We start from the raw sequence: 21,914 nt of genomic DNA, 5'->3' as shown, positions 1-21,914 counted from the left end.
TCTTAACAATGAATTTGAGGCCAAGCTTTGTCTCTTATGAGCTCTGCATTCAGCCTGTGTGGTTTTAACTTTCTTGCATTTCAAGTCCTGAGGACTTGTGATCATGAGACCTCTTAGAACTTCCACTGAGCCTCTAAAACCAGCATCTGAAGAAATATTTTATTTCTTGCTGAAATCAAATTGATTCACATGCATAAAAATTTATCCGTGTTGTTTCTGTTCATCTGGAAATGTTAAGCAGTGGTGTTTGATGTATTGCAGACTGTAAATGTTTCCATTTCCAAAGATATAGGATGTACTGAACCTACTCACCTATGTTTGCCTGATGCTTTTCCCACTTGAAGGTACAAGGGATGTCCTTCATTGCTGCTGTGCTCATTCTCAATCTGGAAGAGGCAGATGCTTTCATTGCCTTTGCTAACCTTCTAAACAAGCCATGCCAGCTGGCCTTTTTCCGTGTGGATCACAGCATGGTATGCACAGTTTTCTGGGTTTGAACCGTAACTTTTTTTTTTTCTTGAAGGATAGTTGATTTATTGATGACTTCCTTTTGTCCTATTAAAAAATGGAGAAATTTAACCTTGATTCTCTGCAAAATTGAGAATACCAGATACTAATCCATAAAACTCATTCTATTGTTTTGATTTTTCCTCGAGAAACATTTAATAATTTTACTTATCCTAAGAAGTCACACTGTGCTATGTTGACATCCTCAGTTCTTGGTGGGGTTTGTGTTAGTTTACAACTAAACATTCTTTTGATGATTGCTTACAAGGTGCTTTACTATCTCTACAGATGCTGAAATACTTTGCAGCTTTTGAAGTATTTTTTGAAGAAAATCTTCCCAAATTGTTTCTTCATTTCAAATCATACAGTCTTACTCCAGACATATATTTGATAGACTGGTGAGTTCATAGAACATAGCAAACCTAACCTGAGAACTGTTGGGACACTTTCTATTTTTGCTATAGGTTTTTCAACACTAGAAATCAAGCATTAAAAAAATGGCATTTGGTAGGTACCTCATCTTTCTAGGTCTTGTGAAACTGTGATGAACTGTTTTGTGCAACCACAGTTCCTCTGGCACAATTCAAATTTTATTAACTGTAATGTACTCAGTTAAAAATGAGTCATGTGGGGTCCTGTGTGTTCATTTTCTTGTTGCTGCAATTATGTGTAATGTAAGCAGGGGAGAGGAGGCTACTACACCATAGGAGTTTTATGAATGATTTTAAGTGACCTGATGGGCATAATCAGCTACTGAAGAAAGTATGACTATAGGAATAGAGACTTTAAAAGCAGAGGGAGGATGAAATTTAAGACCTGGTTTGGGAAGGGATAACCTTGAAAATACAGCGAATAATTTGAAATAACAAATGTTCTAAACCAAAGAGTACCAAACTACATTATGTGCCTGCAATGGAAGGCAGTAATGCATGCATCCTTGAAGTGTGATAGAGCTGCTCATGTATGTGTATAAGGATAAGCTTCATATAGAAACTTCTAACCCATCTAATAAGTCTGATACAGTGAATTGGGTAGGATTAAATAATATAAAAACATTGTCATCTGAACTTTGCCTATGGATGCAGCTTATCAGTAAGCACTAAGTCTCAGCAGGATCAGGCTATACAATAGCAGAGTTGAGTCAGGAGTGTGCTGCAGTCCTGAGAGCTTAGGCAGATCGAGAGAGGTATGTATAGTGCTGCTGTGCAAAGTAGTAGAACATTCTGCTTCCAGTTACTTGAGAGAAATGAAGATGGTTATTTCTATGTTTGTGTTTATATATTATTTATATTTTATATTATTATTTATATTTTTTGATATTTATACAATATATAATATATATTTAGATAGATTATTATATATTTCAAATATGACCTTGAGACAGAGCTCCCCTTATCATGGGAGAGTAGAAGAGTACTAGTATGTGATAAGGAGTGTTCTTGGGTTCATGAACCACTTCCCAATAGCAGTAATGAGGAAACAGAGAACACTGCTTTGTATCAAAGAAACCACTACAAATTCATGGGGGGAGTTCTACAATATGTTACATACAGCAGACTGAGTTCTCTGCCCATGTGTAATTAATGCCTTTTAAAAAGAAGCTTTGCAAAAAAAAAAATGCAGTTGAACTCTTCACGGTAAAAAATAGATCAGCGACTGTCTTTAGATTTTTGGGAATTTTAATGTGAATAGAAATTCAAAAATGTATCATAGAAATATAGTTACTGAAATATCATTAGTACAGTAGTGGGATGTAGCTCTCCATTGAGATGACTTGTGGCTTTAGATTTAGTTTAGGAAACAAATGATGAACAGAGCTAAAGTGTATGGCTTAAATGGTAAAGTTATATATTTATCATCTTCGCTTAAGTTCTTACCTGTATATTACACTCTGAGTATGAAGACGTTTGTAACTTCTTTAGCCAGAGCTTCCTAAGGGAGATGGTATTCAAATGGAGGATGTCCTGTGGCATAAGAAGAGACGGGTTTCAGAGTACAAGTTCTGACTTCAAAAACTGGAGACTTGGGGATTGTTGAAATATGGGAAAAATAAGAGCTTATGAAATAAGTTGTCATCTGCCTACTCTGTAATGTAACTGAGATTTGCAGGAAGCTGTATTTTCATTTTTCTGAAGTAAGTTACAGTTATAACTGTTTCTTTTGTTTTTACTCAATTGTAGGATTTTTACACTCTACAGCAAGTCATTACCACTTGATCTGGCCTGTCGTGTCTGGGACGTTTTCTGTAGAGATGGAGAAGAATTTTTGTTTAGGACAGGATTAGGAATCCTTCGGTTATATGAAGATATTCTCCTACAGATGGACTTTATTCATATAGCACAGTTTCTAACAAAACTTCCAGAAGATATTACATCAGAAAAACTTTTTAGTTGTATTGCAGCTATTCAGATGCAGAATAGTAACAAGAAATGGGCACAGGTGAGTTTCCTGTATATCTTTCTCTATATATAAAATTAGAGATGTCAGCACATGAATATATGGGGCACTTCTCTTGATGACTATTTTATGCTGCTTGTCTGACTTCTGAGTAATGGGCACTTCTTTTCTAGTGTCTCTTTCTAGAAATTAAGCTCCATGCTAATATTGTGGGGGTTAATATAGCTAGTTTTTATAAGACTGGCTTTTTTTATATTCATTAAATAATTTACTTTGCCAGGTGTTTGCCTCACTGATGAAGGACAACAAAGAAGGAGACAAGAACCATAGCCCAGCACCGAAAAACTAATCCTTGTAACGTTGAAGTCAGTTGAAAATATGGAAAACCACTTGAAGACAAAAAGCTTTCACATCACTTCTATGTGGAAAAAACACTATAGAAAATGTGAAAATGAGATGGAAAAATGACAGCTCTCAGTGGAGTAATGAACTGATGAAATCTTCACTCTTTTGCCAGTATTAGTTTTTGTCGTGGGAAGATTTGTTTTCACACAGAATACTAAAACCTATGAAACTGAGAAGCGAGGAGTTCATATTTAATACTTTAAAAGAATCAGCTCAATGCAATAAACATTTGTAATAACTTCTGTTGGTACTTAAAAAAAAAATTTTGAGGCATAACTTTTTTTACAAATACCACGAAGGCACTTTTTTGGGGGGATGAGGGAAATGCTAAATCTTAAGGCCCCAAAACTGCTATCCAAACCAAATGTTTTGGTACAAACATTACCTCCAAAATTACCAAGTTGAAAGTATTGAGGACCAAATAAGGTGGTTTGGTATGTTTATGTGCAAGACGGTTAAAATTTGGGAAAGGGTATTGTCTTGTTGTGGTTGTGTTTTATTTTTTTGGATTTTTTTTTAAGTTGCAGCTTCATTCTTCAGTCTGGGCAAATGTAATTAACTCAGGAACTGTAGAAGTATTGTGCCCAAACCTAGAGCAAAAATAATATGAATTTTAAACAGTGGTAAGAACAGGGCTGCTATTTTCACTGTACAGCTTTCAAAGTGAATGGTGTTAAGCATTTGTTTTGGTGTATTGGTTGTGGAGTAAATGGGAGTGGGTATTCTGTGAAAGGGTTTTGCCACCGGAAGTTTTATTTTGTCGAACCATTTCCAACTAACAAATACTTGTATCTAATGGTGAACACTAGGAAATGACAAAGCTAGCTGCAGACTTTGTGTTATCAAAGAAGCAGCTGCTTTTAACACTTGGGAATAATGCAGACACAGATTTGTTTTTGAAACTGTCTTTTGTTAGTGTGCAATACTGAAGTCCAAAAGGTTTAATGATACTGAATTCTTTAACATCTTTTAACTGTGAGACGTAAGGTCATATTGTATGTGTCACGACAGTTACTTTCAAACATTTCCTGTTCTCGAAGATGCTGTACAACAACCTGTGGTTGTAGGGGACAGAAATTTAATATGGATAGCACTGCAGGTGAGGAACACTTGCACTCTCTTCATCCATTTTTGCTAATATTTAATGTAAATAAACTCCTTACATGTGGGTTTTGTAACTGGTCCCTCTGGAAATCAAGTCAAAATTACCATTATGTATTTTTAAGTGCAGGAGGCTTCCAGTTGTCTGGTGTTTAAAAGCAGAGTCTGCATAATCTGGGTAAAGATTTAGTGTGGTGTAACTTACATTGCTTTCTGGTTTAAAAACTACATATATGCTACTCATAACGTTACGATTTGAAATGTAAATGTCAGATTTTTCTTAACTTATGTATTCACTACTTTAATTGGATCCAATTTGTCTTATATTTTTGTGTTATCTTGTACAGTTTTCTTACTTTTCAACTATAAATCTGTATATAACTGTAAATAGAAGGATCAAGCCTTCCTTTAAGACCACTAGTACCAACTCCTGTGTAAATAAAACTTATAGCAGATGCGTGCTGTGTTTCGTTTCCATTCCCCTGGCACGTGTGCCAAGAGCTGCTGGCCGCGGTGTTGGTGCCTCACCGAGGAGCTGCGGGTAAGCTGGCTCCGCTTCGACTCCCTCGAGCCCCACAAGGCCTGTTTTGGTGCGCGGCGGCGGCTGCGGCGTTAATTAAAATATTCACTAATTGGGGCGGGGGTGGGCCCGGCCCTCAGCGCCCCTCCGGCCTCCGCCGCCAGGGGCCGCTGTGGCGGTGGGGCCGGGCCGGGCCGCGAGCGCTTCCGCCGCCGGCAGCACGCGCCGCCGCCGCCATGAAGCCGGTAGGGGCTGAGGGGGCACCGGGGCCGGGCGGGACGGGGAGCGGAGCCCGGGGTTGCTGCGGGCCTCGCGTGGGGCTGGGCGGGATGGGGAGCCGTGCCCAGGAGCAGCCGGGCCCGCCGCGGCTCCGGCAGAGCAATGCGGGGGTGCCTAGGGCGGGTATCGGTAGTCGTCCCGGCAAAGCGCAGCCTCGTCCCGCTCCCTCGGAGGTGATTTTGACGGAACCGAGGGACGGAAGGAGGTCGGAAGTGCTCTTCGGGACACGGAGGAGCGGGACAGCCCGCGGCGTGTCCCTGGGGCTACGGGGGGCTCCGAGAGGAACCGAGCGGGGTCCGAGCTGCCCCCGGGCCGCGGCACCGCCTGTGCCCGGCACAGGCACAGCTCCAGGGCAGCCCCGTGAAGGCTTCCACGCTCGTCTTCTCTCCACAGCCCTTGCCTTCCCATGCTGTCAGTAGGTAATCCCTGCTGCGTCCATTGCCACCCCGGGCACCCTTGGGAGTGTTTTGCTGGTTTAGCGTAGGACGCCTGTGTTGTCCTGCGCCTCCGGGCTCTCCCTGAGTGAGCCCTGTTTCCTACGACCACCGTGGCTCCCTGAGCTTTGGCATCTGCAGCTCGTACACCTGCATCCTGCTGCTCTGAGGCAGGTCCGCGCAGCTGCTGCTCAGCGAGTTTCAGGCCGGAGAAAGCCGGAGCTCAGCGTAGGGAAGTGTGCTGCGGGAGAACATTTATCCGAGCCTGTGGCCTTGTACTTTACTGTGTGCTGGGGAACAAAGGCATCCTGGAGAGAGAACAGAGTGCTTGGGCGCACACAAAGAACTGCAACTTAATAACCTGTTTACCATGCTTTGAGTGTCCGTGTGTCTGAAAGTGATAGACATAGGGTTTAATAAAAAAGTTGTCAAACAGGGTTTCTGTAAAGCATTCATCATGGGTCTCTCTTCTCAAAAAATGTAACACGGTTGTGTAAATTTGAAGCTAACTGATGGTACTGTTTGGAAGAAACATGTTATTCAGCCCTAATAGAGAGAGGAACTTAATGAGATCTTAAACAGTGAAATAAATTTCACACAGGCTGTGAATATGTCAGTGACTTGTCGTTTTCTGTTTGTTTCCTAGAGAAAAAACACAAAGCGAGTTCCAAGCTTTCGCAAGTTACTGAGAACTAGTCAAATAAAGCTTGACAACAAATTAAAGAATAAACAGTACAAGCAAAAGAGTGCTGCTAAGAAGTATCGAAAAGAACAAAAGAAGCTAAGGGAGGCTGTCAGAGATGCTATTTCTAGAAAGCCTTTCCCATTGGAAGAATGCAAGAAAAAGCAAGTTGGTAAGTGTTTGCTTCGAGTTATTTTAGTAAGCAAGAAGGTATAAGTGTTACTAAATATTCTGCTGTTTTATGTTGTAAAATTCAAGAAAACAACATTCTCTGTGTCCAAATAATTGCTGTTCTTGTTGAAAGAAGGGGAGAGTTGTGAAAAATATAAAACGTAGTTGTTATGGCATCAAGATCTGGCAATTGGAGGTGGTAGAAATGTGTTTGTGGTGATCATTAATGGATGAGGAGCAGTTTCCTGGGATAAACACAAAAGACATGCATAAAGGTCAGTGTGCTCCAGGTTGAAGTAAGGTGTAAAATGGTGTCACAAGTGTAGGCACGGTTAGATTTTCATGTTTGAATATACATACAGGATCTTAATCTGTAACCATCATCTTCTAAAATAGCTAGAAAACATGAAGAAGAGGAAGAAGATGCTCTTCCACTGGACATGATGGATGAAGATGACTTAAAATTAATAGAAGATTTGGCCCAAAAAGCATCCTTTTTAACCAGAGATCTTTCTTCCAAGTGAGTGTTGTTGTGATGTCTACTTTTTTACTAATTGAGCCATGTGCAATTAATATGTAATGCAATACATCTGTCAGGAGGTCCCTTTTAGCCTGGTGTTTCTTTGCAGTTCCAGTTCAGTGTTTCCTTGGTCTGTCAGTACATTCAGTAATAATGTATTGGTGTCTATCAGTACATTCACCTGCTCTGCCTGACCTTCAGGATGCTGTTTCTGCAGTGCTCCTGCCCTTGAGGTCTCTGGCTGTGAGATGAGAAGCACTTCTGAAACTGAAAGAAATGCTTTCATCTGTAAACAGTCTTTTTTTGGGTATAGAATATTCAGGATGTTCCCTGGATTTTGGGTCTTTATACATATTGCATTGCAAGTTGCTGGGGAAAAAAAAGGGTTCTGGAATCCATGTCTGTAAACACATGCAACACCAAAACATTCATACAAAAGATTTGTCACCAGTTTTCTGGAGCAAGGTGTTGAGTAGAGTTCACAGTGAAGTATGTAGAAGGACAGTGCTCCTAGTATTAAAATTCTAAGTCTTCACAAATACCCTTCTACAGAATTCTCTGGTTACATGACTCTCTGAAAATCTTAACTTGCCTTTTCTGAGGAATGTGAAAACGACTGTATACCTAGCTGCTCTAGGGTGGTTTTAATTTGTTAATGCTGATTAATATCAGTATCAGTTACTATCATCAGTAACAGTACTGATTAACATCAATAATCAGTTACTAATTAATAATTTAGTATACTTTTGAAGGAAAGTAGTAAGTGGCTTTTCATTTCCAAAGTTACAGCTGTGCTGTACTCAACTGCAGGATTCCTTGTAGCCACATAGCAAGTTCTTGAATTGAAAGAATTTTATTTTAAACCTTTCCCTCTCCCAAACTAACTGGGTGTGACATAAGTTTAAAGTCTTGCAAAACTCCAAATTTATTGTGTGTTTTTATTTAACGACATTTTGCAAGATGTAGGTTTATGTGTTTTACATTCGTTATGCCAAAACATTTTTAGAATGGTGAGGAAACAATGGAAGTAGTTGCTCTTTTACCTGTTTTACCAGATTTTACATCCTTTCATAGTGTTCCCTTAAACTGGAGAACTTGTCTTTTCAATTTTCTTTACTCTGGTCAACTGTAATAGTTCTTAGAAACTTGTCAAATATTACATCACTTATAAATTACATGTTCATATTACACTAGATACTTATGTTCTTATCTACCAAAGTGTAGTTTAGGAACCTGCAAAAGGGGGTTACACCACACTGTGTTATTGCTGTTGTCCCTGGAGAGTGGGATGTGACATAGGCTTTCCCAGTAAGCAGAGTAGAAAAGTGGTAGTAATAGTGGTTAAAGGAAACGTGGAGTAGGGTAAATAAAAATGTTCACTGACCCACTCAGTATCACATCCTTGTTTAGACTCACCTGCAAGGTCAAGGCACAGTAAGGGAGGGAGAGGCTGTGGACATCTTAAGGAAGACTCTGGATTGTTTGTCCAGTGAGAGGATCCTCGTCCTTCATGGCAGGACTGCTGGGGGTTAAGAGTTTAATCAGCTTCAGCCCTGCCAGGGCAGCCCCTCATGCTGTCAGGGAGCACAGGGAGGGAGGAGGGGCAAGTAAAACAGCACCTTGGCCTAGATGAGGGGCAGACACTCAATCCAACCAGTTTCCAGTAGTGATGCTCTGTCGTACATGGTTCTTGTCTAATTAGGTGGCTGATACAGTTAGTTTGCCTTGTGTTTTTCAGTGAACCTGTTCATGTCAAAAAACGAAAACATGAAAGTGTGATTGAGAAATATGAGAAGGTGCCAAGACGAATGCAGACAGAGCCAGAAAAGGAACTCATCCATCTGCTCCCCATCAAAGACAAGAGTGGCATTATTCCTCAAGCTGTGGAAAAGCCAGGTAAGACACAGATTCTGGAACTGGTATAGCAGCCAGAAAGTATATAATTTATTTTTTTAAAATTTCACAGTTCTACATGCTTGACATTAGACATTTTATTTTTGCAGTTCTCAGTGTTGCACATGATGAAGAAGAGGGTACAGAAGACATGGAGGAAGGAGAGGGTAATAAAACATTATGTTTGCTTTGTGTTGGGTGTTTTTGTGTTTTGTTTTTTTTTTTCCAAATCACTGCCTTATCTGCAGAGTACTTTGCTGTTCCCTGAGGAATTTTGTAGTTGAAGTGTATTTTGTTCAGATTTTCTGGATATGCTCATTTCATCACTCATGCCATGAAAGCGTAACAGTTATTCAAAGCTTGCTTTCTTACCTGTTAGATTCTCAGGACCTGAGGAATAGCTGGCTTCAGAATCTCTTTCTTTAAAATTATTTTTATTTTTTAACCTGGAACTGATGTGTTCATGAAGTTCCTTTTATCAGTTGTGCTATCTTTGCTAATAAGAAGGAACATACTTATCTTACATGAAGGATATATGCTGTGGTTCCATTGATTACTCTGAGATCACTTTGAAGTGCAGGTCAGGACACAGACTTGTGTAGGCTCTTGGGTGTCTGTCTTTGAATTTTTTTACTTGGAACATCAGAATACCAGGAAATTGAGATTTTGATTTGCCGTTGGTTATCCAGTTAGGAGTCATTTTCAAATAACAGTTGCAGTTGTAACTTTGCCACTTCTGGGTCATTATTGTCTAAATACAATCTGAAGTTGAGGAAGGACATAACAAAATAATACTCAGAAAACAAAACCATTGTATTTTTAAAGGAAAAAGTGAATGGTGAATAGTTTGCTGCAAATTGCAGAGCACTGTGGTTTCTTGGCACAGCTGGGGTAGTGTGTTAAGTTTCTGTGTTCCCACTGTACTTCAGGAACACCATGGATAGATTCAAAAACAACCAGTCCACTTCTTTCTACAAGCAAAAGATTTTGAAGTGGAACAAAAAGTAATCTCTGGGTTAATATAAACTCTGGCAAAGTAATTTTTAAAGCTGCTTTGACTGTGGAACTTCACGTGTTACTCGTGTGGGGTTAACACGGCACCCACTGAAATGCAGTATCTTGAACTGTGGTTTGCAACATGGTATTTGTTAAGCGACTTCCCCACTGACCCTCTTTTCTAACTCTCACACCTTGTACCAGACTTTGTTGAGGAGTCCCTGCCTGTTCTCACTCCTGAGGAAATGGCTGCTCAAAGAAGACAAAAGCTGCAGGAGAGGAAGATGCACATAGCTGCCTTAGCATCTGCCATTCTCTCTGAGCCAGACAACAATGTATGTAGCATTTACTTAACAGGCATGTACGTGTGCCTCTGTCGTGTGAAATAAAGATCTGAAGTGACCAAACAGTAGCGAAGGCACAAGAATACATGGGTTGAACAAGGAAAAGGTCAGTGTTGTATCACTTGTCAGGGGCTGTCAAACTGTGAAACTGCATAGGTTCGTATAAAGGATTGGAATCAGGTGAAAATCCAGATGACTATGTTGTTGTTTTAGGAATAATACTGTCTGGGGATTTTCTGTGCAAACTACCTTTTCCTTAAGCGTGACCCTTATGTAACCCTCTGATTTCAGGGTTGTATCTGATAGTTCTTAATGCTTCAGGATATACTAATAATGTTTTGTAATTCTGTGCAAGTTTATAATAGCAGGACAGTTTGATTATTCCTAAGATTAAAGATTTTTTGGGACATGTGTCATTTCTTGGCTCTTTATGCAATGCTAAATAGAGTCTGAGTAACTGCTGAGTTAATGTACATTGTGCTTGTCCCTTGGTTTGTAGTTATCTTCAGTTGATTTTGTCTTCCTGTTTTCTTTAACCAGATTAAAAAGTTGAAGGAGCTGCGTGCCATGCTGATGGAACAGGATCCTAATGTGGCTGTGATTGTTCGGAAGCTGGTCATGGTTTCTTTGATGGAGGTATTCAAAGATATTGTGCCTTCCTACAAAATTCGGCCTCTAACTGAAGCAGAAAAGGCTACCAAGGTAAAATATCAAATTTACTTATAGGGTATTGTGAGTATTTCAGAATTTTTTCAGTTGTGCCAAATATACGAACACTGTTCTTGTTTAATATGAATTTATAGTTCTGAGCAAAGGGTGACAAATACACAAATACTTGTGGAAGGTCTGAAGCTGTGACACTTTCAGGAGCAGAGGTCTTTGTTTTGAACCTTTAATTCTTGCATACTTCCTTCAATAAGTAGGTGACATGCTGGTGGTAATGGAGAGGAAAACTAGTATGTGAAAGTAGTATACCAAACCTGGGTGACTTCCTTCATAAACCTTGGAGTAAAGTCCCACACTGAAGAGAATTAGAAAGAAAACAAGTTATGCAACATTGTCACCTAACTGGCATAGATTTCTTTGAAATATGTTCAACAATTTACTGAACAAATGCAGAGTAACTTGTTTTCTGCAGCTTGTTTTTAATCATTCTTTGGAAGATTTCTTGAATGTAGGTTTAGTGCAGTTTAGAGTCATGGTGTTAAAATAACATCTAGTTGATAATTTTGCTTCAATCTCTATAAATGAAATAGGCCTAGTTGGAAAAGGCCCTCTGAGCACAAGTGTAGAAAAATACAGAAATATTTTAGTTTTAATACATTTCTAGGAATGTCTATCTAGAAGAAACAACTACTCAGATATCTGATATTTGTTTTAAACCTTTTTTTCACTATTGGCTTATTTCAGTATTTAGCTTTCCAAATAAAATTTCATTTCTATTATGTTCACAGGTTAAAAAAGAAACTCAGAAACTGAGAGAATTTGAAGAAGGCCTTGTGAGCCAGTATAAATTTTACTTAGAAAATCTGGAACAAACAATTAAAGGTACAGTCAACACTTCCCAATTTTTGTAATAAAGGCAAAATTATTTGCAGCATCAGTTTCCCTCTGATTGAATGCTACCTGCTGTCTTCAAGATAGTACTTGCATGAAGTATGTAGGAGAATGCCTGCAATCATTAAAAATTTAAATATTTATAAACTTCCCATCATTCTGAACAGTAATCACTAAAAAAATTAATAATGTTTTGTGCAGATTGGAAGCAAAGGAAGTTGAAGAAAAGCAATGTCATCTCATTAAAGGCATATAAAGGTCTGGCAGAGGTAGCAGTGAAGTGTCTGTGTGAGCTGCTTGTGGCTCTTCCCCACTTCAACTTCCACAACAACATTATTGTTCTCATTGTTCCGCTCATGAATGATCCATCGAAAATGGTAAGTGATTTTTCTGATTAGAGAAAGAGTTCTTGTTTTGCTTGAGAAATAACCTATTTCTGAGCTTTATTCCACAACATCCAGATCTTGTGGCCGTATCTTTTCACTATTTTACAGGCTGTGTCCACTTTCTAATTAAATATCATGAGTATCATCTGCTACTAGCTGTTGTCGTGGACTTGGCTTTACAGAACAATCTGTGTGATTTGCTTTTTCAGATTTCTGAACTGTGCTTTGAGGCAGTTAAGAAGCTCTTTAAACAAGACAAGTTGGGCTATGCTTCACTTGGTGTAGTTAAGGTCATTTCTGGCCTCGTGAGGGGCAGAAATTACGATGTCAGACCCGAGGTAAGAGACTTTCTATTGTACCTCACGATACTCTTCTGTCAAAGGTTGAAAAAAAGTCTGAACGTTGAAGTCAGCATGGCTGGCTGCAGACAAGCATCCCCACTCTGTCAGACCACAGACAGTTTAGGATTAGGCTGTGCCAGAGGGTTAGAAAGAGAAGTATGGGGCAAGGGAAGGAGACTGGGAGTTCAGATCCTGACAGACGTGGGTTAAGTCAGACAGGAAGACTTGAAATGAGAGGCAAGTGGAGGAATGGACAGAAGTGGACAGCGCTGGGGAAGGAGCTGGGAGCACAGATTAGACATACAGGTATGAAGAAACAGGAGGAGAGTAAACAGAAGAACCTTTGACTAGCACTGCCCACTAGATGGAATGGAATTCAGGATATTTTGCCCTCTGTTCCTATATTGTGGATCACCTTTCATTGTATTTAATTTGTTTTTACAATAGGTGTTGAAAGTATTTCTTCACTTAAGAATTAAGGAAGTAGAATTACAGAAAGATTCCGAAGACATTGCACCAAAGAAAAAGTTCATGACTTACAAAGAGAAAAGAAAGAATCTTTCCAGAATGCAAAGAAAGGTATGCCATGTGCTTTCTTGTGCTCTACGTCTGCAACTTTATGTAGCAATTTGTTCCAGCAATGATTGCACATCTGCTGTTGTCATTGTTAACTCTCAGCATCAGTGATTAGTGTTTGCATTGTACTTGAACATTTATGAGGTTTTACAGGGAATTTAATTATCTTCCTATCTTTTTTTTCCTCTTTCCTCTGTTGATGATGCTTTTGATTGGTTGTTTCTGATAAGAATATCTAAGCTGGTTACCCAGTAGCTTCACAGGGTGACTTACGTAACTCACCAAGCATGGAAGATTTGTTCTCTGGGTATCTTTGCAACCTAGATATCCAGACTGGTTGCAAACATTTAATCTGTTGTCTTAAAACCACCTGTGTATTTTCAGTGGAAGAAAGCAGAAGAGAAACTAGAACGAGAACTCCTGGAAGCCGAAGCATCAGAAAGTAAAGAAAAAAAATTGAAGTTGGTAAGTAATTGAGAGATTATTTCCCTACTTTTGCAAAGTGGCTGTTCCTAACCCTTTTGTAATCAAGTATCTTCCCTCCCTTCCAACCTGTCAGCATTCCATATCTCCAGAGAATGTTGTCAGCTAACAAACATTTTGCTTGTACCAGAGGTCTAGGTTTTAGTAAACCAAGGTCTGTCAGTTTGCCCAGGAAGGCCAACTTAGTAATTCCTATTCCCTTCTGCACTCTGCCCAAAAAGGTATTGAATCCATTGACAGGTGTCCTCCAGGTGCCCTATTCCATAGGATACCATGTAGTGGGTGTTATCAGCCTCTCAGAGTGGCCTTTAGGCAAGGAAGGAGTTTGGCTGGCATGGACTGTTTAGCTGGGAGAGCATGAGGGGACAAAGTCAGAGGCAGGAGAGCAGGACTGGAGCTTTTCAGCATAAGAAGAGTGGAAATGGCAGAGCCAGGACTGGTTTGGAAGGCCTCAGTGCAGGCTTGGACAGAGAGAAGCATTTTCTATTAAGTGAAGTAGAAATGTCTGTTTTCCATGATTAAGTATTTAGTTTTGTTTTCTTTCCTTCAGCACACAGAAACCTTGAATGTTGTATTCCTAACTTACTTTAGAATCTTGAAGAAAGCTCAGAAGTCTCCACTGTTGCCAGCTGTGCTAGAAGGTCTTGCAAAGTAAGAACTGATTCTGCCCTCTTTTGTGTGTGTTGCAAAAGACATAAAGCACTAAAAGAATTTTTGGCTTTGAAAGGGACTTAAAAGCAGTGAGAGAAGATGGGTCCCTGACAAATTAGTTGTAAATATTTTATTTCTCTGCTGAAGTTCTCAGCTATTTCCAAAACTATTTCATTGTGATGTGAAATTTCCCATGATAGAATCTATGTGGTTCAAACCCATCAGGGTGTGATGTGATTCCATTATTTTACCTGATTACTTCCTGAAGGACATGAGCATGTCTCTAGAGCTATCAGGAAGCCATGATTAGCCACTGGCCATGATTAGCCATTAGCCACTGAATCATTCCTTCACGTGAAGACAGTAAATGTTCAGCATTTGATTTAGCTGCTTTTAATGTGTGGATTTTGGCAATTTAAATACTTTGAACTGAGTTCACAGATAACATCTTTAGCTTAAAAGTTAAAATCTCTTTGATTCAAGGTTTGCTCATCTCATAAATGTGGAATTTTTTGATGACCTGTTGATTGTCCTTCATTCTCTTATTGCATCTGGGGTAAGTTGAGTTTACTTTTACTACAGCTTTATAAAAATTACTTTCTTTTGGGTACTTGATCAGTTTTGTGTTCTTAGGGTTTAAGCTATCGTGAGAGTCTTCACTGCATTCTCAGTGCTTTTCATATACTCTCTGGTCAAGGTAAGAGATTTTTAAAACCAAACTTTTGTTTAATGTTGTCTGATAAATCAGTGGAGTAAATGTGGGTTTTTTTGGGATTATGTTAATAGGTGATGTTCTTAACATTGATCCGATGAAGTTTTACACACACCTTTACAAGACACTGTTCAGCCTACATGCAGGTAATTCCAGATTCTTGTTCTCAGTGTTTACCTAGATAATGTTTATCCTGCTTTTTTGATGTCACAGCCTTAATAGAGTGTTAATAAACGACAGTTTAGATATCTGAGTTCTGAAAAAAATTACTGTCTGGTTTAACCTACTTTTTTTCTCAAGTTGCACATTGTATTACTGCAATACAAGTACTTGAATTATTATTGCAATACATGGTAACAGGTTCTAATCATGTCATTTCATTAGGGAATGCTGAGTATGTGGTCTTGAATAAGCATCTATCCTGTCCTCAGTTTAAATATTTTTACTTCCTTATAATTGTTTCTTACAGTGGTAATTTAAAAATTCTGGGTTTTTTCTCTTAATTCTTTCTTTAATAGGGAAAGAATCTCTACTTTTTCCAATATTAAATTTAAATTATTTTTTAAATTAATTCTGTCTTCTAAAATTTATGATTTTTATATTTCTGGAATTCTAATTTTCAAATCTAATTTTTTCAATAATTCTGAGAAGTTGAATACTTTAGGAAAATGTATTTTTAGTATTTGAAACTAGCATCATTTTAATTAACTTCATAAATGTGTATTCACGAAGGAAGAAAGTTGAAAAAATATTCTGCGATTTTGGATGGGTAAAAGACTAAATCTTTGCACTATTTATTACAGTGGATGCACTTAGGATTAAAACAGCAGCTGTGTCTAATGTTTAGACACTTTTGATGGAACAAGTATTTTCTTAGAAAGGAGTGCAGAAACAATGATACATTTTTTCTGTTCAAAGCTGGAGTATTCTTACCAAAAAAGGGTGGATGCTTATGTCTGTATCCCATGAGAGCTGTGTTTGAACCACTTGGCTTTTGTGCCATTTCTCAGTTTCCAGTGTCCAGTCCATAGCAGAGTATTCAGCTGCATGTTCCACAAAACTGTTATTTACTCTTTTTCTGAAATTCTGTTTTTGAGGTGGTACCAATGAGGATATAGGGATTGTGCTCCAGTGCCTGGATGTCATGTTTGCCAAGCGGAGAAAGCAAGTTTCCCAGCAAAGAGCTCTTGCTTTCCTAAAGCGGCTTTCCACACTTGCTCTTCATGTACTTCCAAATTCCAGTGTTGGGATATTGGCAACAAACAGGGTATTCATGCAAGTAAGTTTTACTTGTTGAAATTTTTAGCTTGATGACTAAAGGTTATTGAATTTTTTGACAAATTGATTTTATGCAAAATATTTTAAGGCATCTTAAGCAAGAGTGATGAAAACAGGGTAACCTTAAATGCTGCTGAGATACTGACTTAACCATGTTATAATTGGATGTGTAATAGAAGCAACTCAGTTGTTTTTTTGTGTGTTGCAGATGTTCCCAAAGATGGACCTCTTACTAGATAATGAATCTCAAGGCAGTGGAGTTTATCTTCCAGAACTAGATGAACCAGAGCACTGCAATGCTCAGAACACAGCTCTGTGGGAGCTGCATTTACTTCAGGTTAGTAACTGAGTGAATTGGGAAGTAAAAGTCAGCAGTAAATAGCTGCTAAATGTTTATGTGCTTTACACAAATAGAGAACAGAGGTGTTCAGGCCAGTCAAATCTGGCCCACATGAGCCTATTCCATAAAAGAGGAAGAGCAACACAGTGATATGGAAGGAATGGGCTTATGATAATACTGGATCTTACTGCAGGTTGTTTAATAAGATTCCTTTGGAGTATTTTTCAATTTTTCAAGCTCCTTTTAAATCCAGCCCTTGACACCTTGATCTGTTGTTCCAGTCAGGGTTTGGGGCTTGGGGAGGGCTTCCTTGGCCCTTTCTTCCTGTTTTCTGGGAGTGGGAGTTAGAATAACTGTGGAGAGTCATGTTCACAGCATGACATACAAGTGAATAAATGTATGATTGAGTGTTCTCATTCACTTAACCCCACAAACTGAGCAATTTTGAGGTGCTTTTTCTATCTAAAACAAAAAAAGAACATTCCATCTTATAGAAATGGAAATAAATGTTAGAATCTGTAGATAAATAAATTATCCCTCATCCTTGAGTCAACTGCCTTCTTTCTTCCTTTCTTTCAGAGACATTATCATCCAATAGTGCAGAAGTTTGCAGCTCACCTTATTGCTGGAGCTCCAACTGAAGGCTCAGGAGCTCTTTCACTTGATTTCAGCCAAAGGTGAGTTATCAAAGAGATGGGGTTTTTTAAATAGTGCTTTGAAAGGAAGCTGTTGTTTATGCTTTATTAAAGGAATTCCTAAAAATAACTATCCATAAAATTAAAAGATTCTGATCTTCAAACTCTCTTTGTTCTTCTGCCAGGACAGAATGTTGGCTGCCTTTTTTTTTTTTCTTTTTCTTTTGATACTTGTTGCCAGGCTGTGACAAGGGTAAAAATCTCAAAGTGCTGTATGTTTTCTTCCCACGGAAGCAAAATATCTGCATTTCCTCAGCAGCAGCCCCGATGTGAATGTGGATCAGGATCACTGAGCTGTGGCTGCCCAGCGTAAGGAAACCCAGTTGCAGTGTAAGGTCCATACTATGTTAAAACATGAGAGCAGCCATGCTGGTTCAGACTGAGGGTCTAATTTAGCATCCTGTCTTTGGCAGTGGCTGGAAGCAGGTGCCTTGTAAAAAGTAAAAACAGGGCATACATATAAAGCAGGCTCTGAGGTCAGCTCAGTTGGTTCGAGCACCAAGGCTGTGGGTTCAATCCCTGTATAGGCCATTCACGTAAGAGTTGGACTCGATGATCCTTGTGGGTCCCTCTCAGCTCAGAATATTCTGTGATTCTGTGACATGCTCTGAGAAGTGTCCTGGCCTCTGACTGGTCTCAGCCTGGTGGATTTCCTGAACCTGATACCGTTTTCTGTTAGTACCTCTCTCTTCATGGAGTTCTTTTCAAAGCTGTTCAGTGTCCCATGAACCAAAGCACACATTTTGCAAATGCAGCACTGTTTGGTAAGGGTTCCGTGAGTCCACAGCTCCTTAGGTTAAGACCTGCTGTCTTTTGTTTTGAACCTGGTGCCAGTATGCTTCATTTAACAGCCCCTGGTTCTTGCTCAGGGAGATGAAATCAACATTTCATCTGTCTGCTCTACACTCTTTCTGGGCCTCACAGACCCTCTATCATATCATTCCTCTGTCTACTGTCTTATGGCTCAAGGGATCTCACTCAGACAGCAGCTATTCCATACTTTTCCTCATCTTTATAGCATGTTCCTGTACTTTTACCAATTTAAGCATTTCAAGATGAGGAAATTGGAGAGTCAGTTGCAATATTTGAGATGTGGATGATCTGTGGCTTTATACGCTGATGTAACTAATTTCTGTTGTGTTCTCTGTTTCTTTTCAACTCCAAACAGCATTAAGGTCACAACACTATAAAAGTATCTGTCATAACAAGAAGATTTTTTTCCTTAAGTGATAGTGGTCAGCTCAGAGCTTATTGTGTTTATGTAAAGTTGAGATTGGTTTCTTTTTCCAACACTAAATTTCATTTGCCATTTTACTGATCATCTCATACAGTCGATCTGAAGTTCTTCACATGGAGCTCATTTTTACTACCACAAATAACTTGGTACTCTCCAGCTCATCCTTGAGCATGTTGGAAAGGACAGATCCTGGAACAGACCTTGTGGAAGTCAGTAGTTTCTTTCTGCTATTGCAAAAACTGACCACAGACTGCTGTCCTCAGTTTATTCTCTTTTAACCACTTCTTTTCTCATATGATGGAATTCCCTGTTCTCCCACAGATGCTTAGTTTTCGTAAAACTCTTTGGTAAGGAACCGTTGGAAATTCTAGCAGATTGTGTCAGCTAGATAATCTTTATCCACCTTTTACTTTCCTTTATTAAATATGTACAGATTAAGCAGTGAGTGCTTGGACTCTGGCAAGCCAACTGAACAATTTTCTTGTCTCCTCCAATTAAGTATTTTAGACACATTTTACTTACTTGACTCGCATTGTTTCCCAGCTGTTGGCTTCCGATCTTTTCCAGGTGATTCTCATTACTCTGAGTTCTCTCAAAGTGTGGTGGAGGGTGAGAGTGGTGTGTGTAAGAAGCTGCCCTTAAATTGCTGATATATCAGTTGAAGATGTATCTACCTAATGCCATTTTTCTTTCACTGTGGATTTTGCTGTAGGTCTGCTACAGAACTTTTTGAGGCATACTGCATGAAAGGAATGACCTTTAATCCTCCTGTTCCATCAGTAACACCCAGAAGAAAGGTACCATCTTGTCTCTGAGTCCTTTTTTAACCACATGATGTACCAAAATAACCCGTATCTGCTGGCTCACTGTGCAGTGCCCAGGCATTGGCACACTCAGTTTGGACTGGTTTCTGTACTTTGCATGTCAAGTATTTCTTTTAACTGGCGTAAGATAGGACTGACTATAAAGAAGGAAAAGTAGCTGTATAAATAGTTCCACCCCCCACAGCTTCAGTTAATGTAGCAAGATGAATATGGTAGCTGTTATTTTGCACTTTGCAGTGGTTCAGTGCAGATTTCTTGGCCCTTTTCTGTAATGATGAACTAATGTTTGTTCAAAAAGCAGTAATAAAAAAACAGCTCTTTCCCCAGTGTGGGTACTTGGCAGGACAGCTGGATTTCCAGAGCCTTTGATTCAGTATGTAGAGGGATACTGATCCCTATTACTGTCACTGTAGCTTTAAAGTCTAAATTTGAGGGGAACAAAGAGTTCATGTATAAAGATGAGAAATGGGGGACCAGTTTTTATGTCCTCAGCACTGTTCCAGATGCCAGCCTCCATTAAATGTCCAGTGAGGAGTGTCCTTTAAAAAGTGATAATTTTCTTTCTTCCTAATGAAAACATTATAACCTTTTAACTTAGTCAGTGCTCCACTCTGTAAGAAGTCAGTAATGCCAGTTGAAGCCTTGAGAGCACTTTCTTTTTTTTTTTTCCATTTTAGAGAAGCAACTTCTGAAAATGTGTTGGTACTTACTTATTCCATTGTTTTACAATGACTTCTTGAGGTGTCTGTCCTGCTAGGGAGTTATATTAGCACCTCTGAGAGACCAAGGCTGGGAACAGCAGATAGGAGAGAGATTTGAGCTGTAGTGCTTGAATAAGGAAAAGCAAAAGCTTTTTAAGGTAGCAGAAACAAAGGAAGAGGAAAATAAGAGAGAACAAACTGTCCATAGGTGGTTATAATGGACATAACTGGGAAAATCACTCTGGGGCTTTGCCAGCTCTCTGGTTGTTGGGCTCATTTAACATTGGCAGTATCTAAGTTTTATCCTCTCCGTCCTGCATAGTCTGTGTGCAACGTTGACATTGTCAGCACCTCCCTGGTGTTGATAGAAGCTCCAAATTGGAGCCCTGTGCACTACTAAAGATCTCATTTGTCCTTGAGTGCACAATGTACTTGACTGTGTGAGTGCTAAGACTTTAATGGGAAAGTTTAAATCGTGTGTGACCATAATTCCTCATCTGAGCACCAGGAAAGAGTGGAAGGCTCCGGCTCTGGCTGGAGGCAGAAGGGTCAGGGCATTCCTTTCTGACTCACAACCTCTACTGTGAGCACTGGCCTTTTAATCAGAGATGCCTGATTTATTTATATAAGTGCTCTGATTTCTGTTTCGAAGGTGTGTTGAACAGGAAGCAGTGTGTAAGCACCTCCAGAACTGCAAGCTGTGGCTGTGTCTAGTAGGTAATATTCTAAAGCCCAGTTAACCACAAAACAAAAAAAAACCCACCAAAACCACGAGCTTATGAAGGGCTGACACATCACTTCCTTGCAAGAAAAGGGAAACTTACTGGCAGGCCAGGCAGGCGTGAGCGGCCAGTTCCATAGGTCTGGTCTAGATGACTAGGGGCATGGGAGAGGAATAGGACTGCTAATTTAAGCTATGCATGCTGGCCTCGTTTAGTAATGCAATTAATATTTTGTACTTTTCAGGATACATTCTCACAAATGGATTCATTTGTAGATGAAGAGCTAAACAAGCAGCTTCAACAACACATCAGTGAGACTGTTGTTCACAAATCCTTGGATTTTGCTAAACACTTGAAGGAAACATCTTTGTCATAAATGTACCTATTACTCAACTTCAGTTGGCTTCTTATTTGTGCAGAAAGATTGGCTGAAAAGTATTTCCACTCATCGTTAAAGGAATACAAATAGGCTTTTGTTTGAACATAGAAACACACAAAAATGTAACAGCAGTTTTTGTAACAGAGAGTTACAAGCCTGTCTGCTTAACTACAGAGCCTGTGTTTGCAGTGCTGGGGAACCACAGTGAACAGTCACATCAGTAACTTAAAAAGATACAAAAGAAGGCTATTTAAAAATTGTTTGCTACTATGCATGATTGTATTTTGTTTATATATTTTCTAATTTTTATAACAGAATGTAGACGTGTTTCTAAGAACTCACTGGTTCTGTTGATAAATTAATAAATATTTTGAAAATGTTAACAATATCGACTTCTTTGATGTCTAAATTACTTAGAGATTTGGAACATGTATTTTTTCTGTTGCATTATTTCTGTTTTTCTTCTGATGTCTTCTAACCATTTATCTCACCTTGAAATGACTTTGCATTTGGTGGGGGTTTTCCCCTCTGGTGAATCTTCGTATTGGCAAACTGAGAATATTGAATTTCAGTTCTAAACTGTCGTCATGACTGAATGCTCTATTGCAGTGTCTTCAATAAACCACTGCTCTCAAGAATGATGGACAAATACAAGGTAATATTTATCTTTTTCTTGGAAGTAATTTTCTCCTGGTTCCTCAAATATAAGTTATTGCCTGGTTGTTTTAGAATCCATTTTCAGCTGCTTGTTAGCTTTGCAAACAGTAAGTGAAATATTTAATT

At 39.1% G+C, this 21,914-nt stretch overlaps 2 protein-coding genes across 4 annotated transcripts in view; both read left to right on the top strand.

Moving 5' to 3' along the window:
* The window catches only part of TBC1D12 (TBC1 domain family member 12), a 43,349-nt gene extending 38,484 nt beyond the window's left edge, over positions 1–4,865 (top strand). For both annotated transcript variants that reach the window (XM_050305843.1, XM_050305842.1), the window contains 4 exons: positions 345–473; positions 796–905; positions 2,688–2,946; positions 3,185–4,865. In XM_050305843.1, coding sequence (XP_050161800.1) covers positions 345–473; positions 796–905; positions 2,688–2,946; positions 3,185–3,253 — 567 coding nt within the window. In that variant the 3' untranslated portion in view covers positions 3,254–4,865. The remainder of the gene's footprint in view (positions 1–344; positions 474–795; positions 906–2,687; positions 2,947–3,184) is intronic.
* On the top strand, positions 4,840–21,517 carry NOC3L (NOC3 like DNA replication regulator). Of its 2 annotated transcripts, none has more exons than XM_050305840.1 (21): positions 4,840–4,951; positions 6,290–6,497; positions 6,893–7,016; positions 8,755–8,912; positions 9,020–9,076; positions 10,110–10,240; positions 10,790–10,951; positions 11,704–11,797; positions 12,008–12,183; positions 12,402–12,530; positions 12,981–13,112; positions 13,494–13,574; positions 14,143–14,243; positions 14,727–14,799; positions 14,877–14,940; positions 15,030–15,101; positions 16,053–16,234; positions 16,442–16,570; positions 17,153–17,250; positions 19,218–19,302; positions 20,997–21,517. In XM_050305840.1, the coding sequence occupies exons 1-21, from the start codon at positions 4,865–4,867 to the stop codon at positions 21,126–21,128; spliced, it is 2,475 nt and encodes an 824-aa protein (XP_050161797.1). In that variant the 5' UTR covers positions 4,840–4,864; the 3' UTR covers positions 21,129–21,517. The 2 variants fall into 2 exon arrangements, with proteins under 2 accessions (XP_050161797.1, XP_050161798.1); XM_050305841.1 differs by lacking the exon at positions 4,840–4,951 and adding an exon at positions 5,117–5,175.
* The last annotated feature ends 397 nt before the right edge of the window (positions 21,518–21,914 follow it).

Source organism: Myiozetetes cayanensis, unplaced genomic scaffold (genome assembly GCF_022539395.1).
Source record: "Myiozetetes cayanensis isolate MyiCay16 unplaced genomic scaffold, myiCay2020 scf10, whole genome shotgun sequence".
Classification (NCBI taxonomy): domain Eukaryota; kingdom Metazoa; phylum Chordata; class Aves; order Passeriformes; family Tyrannidae; genus Myiozetetes; species Myiozetetes cayanensis.
This window is presented reverse-complemented; position numbering and strand designations above follow the sequence as displayed.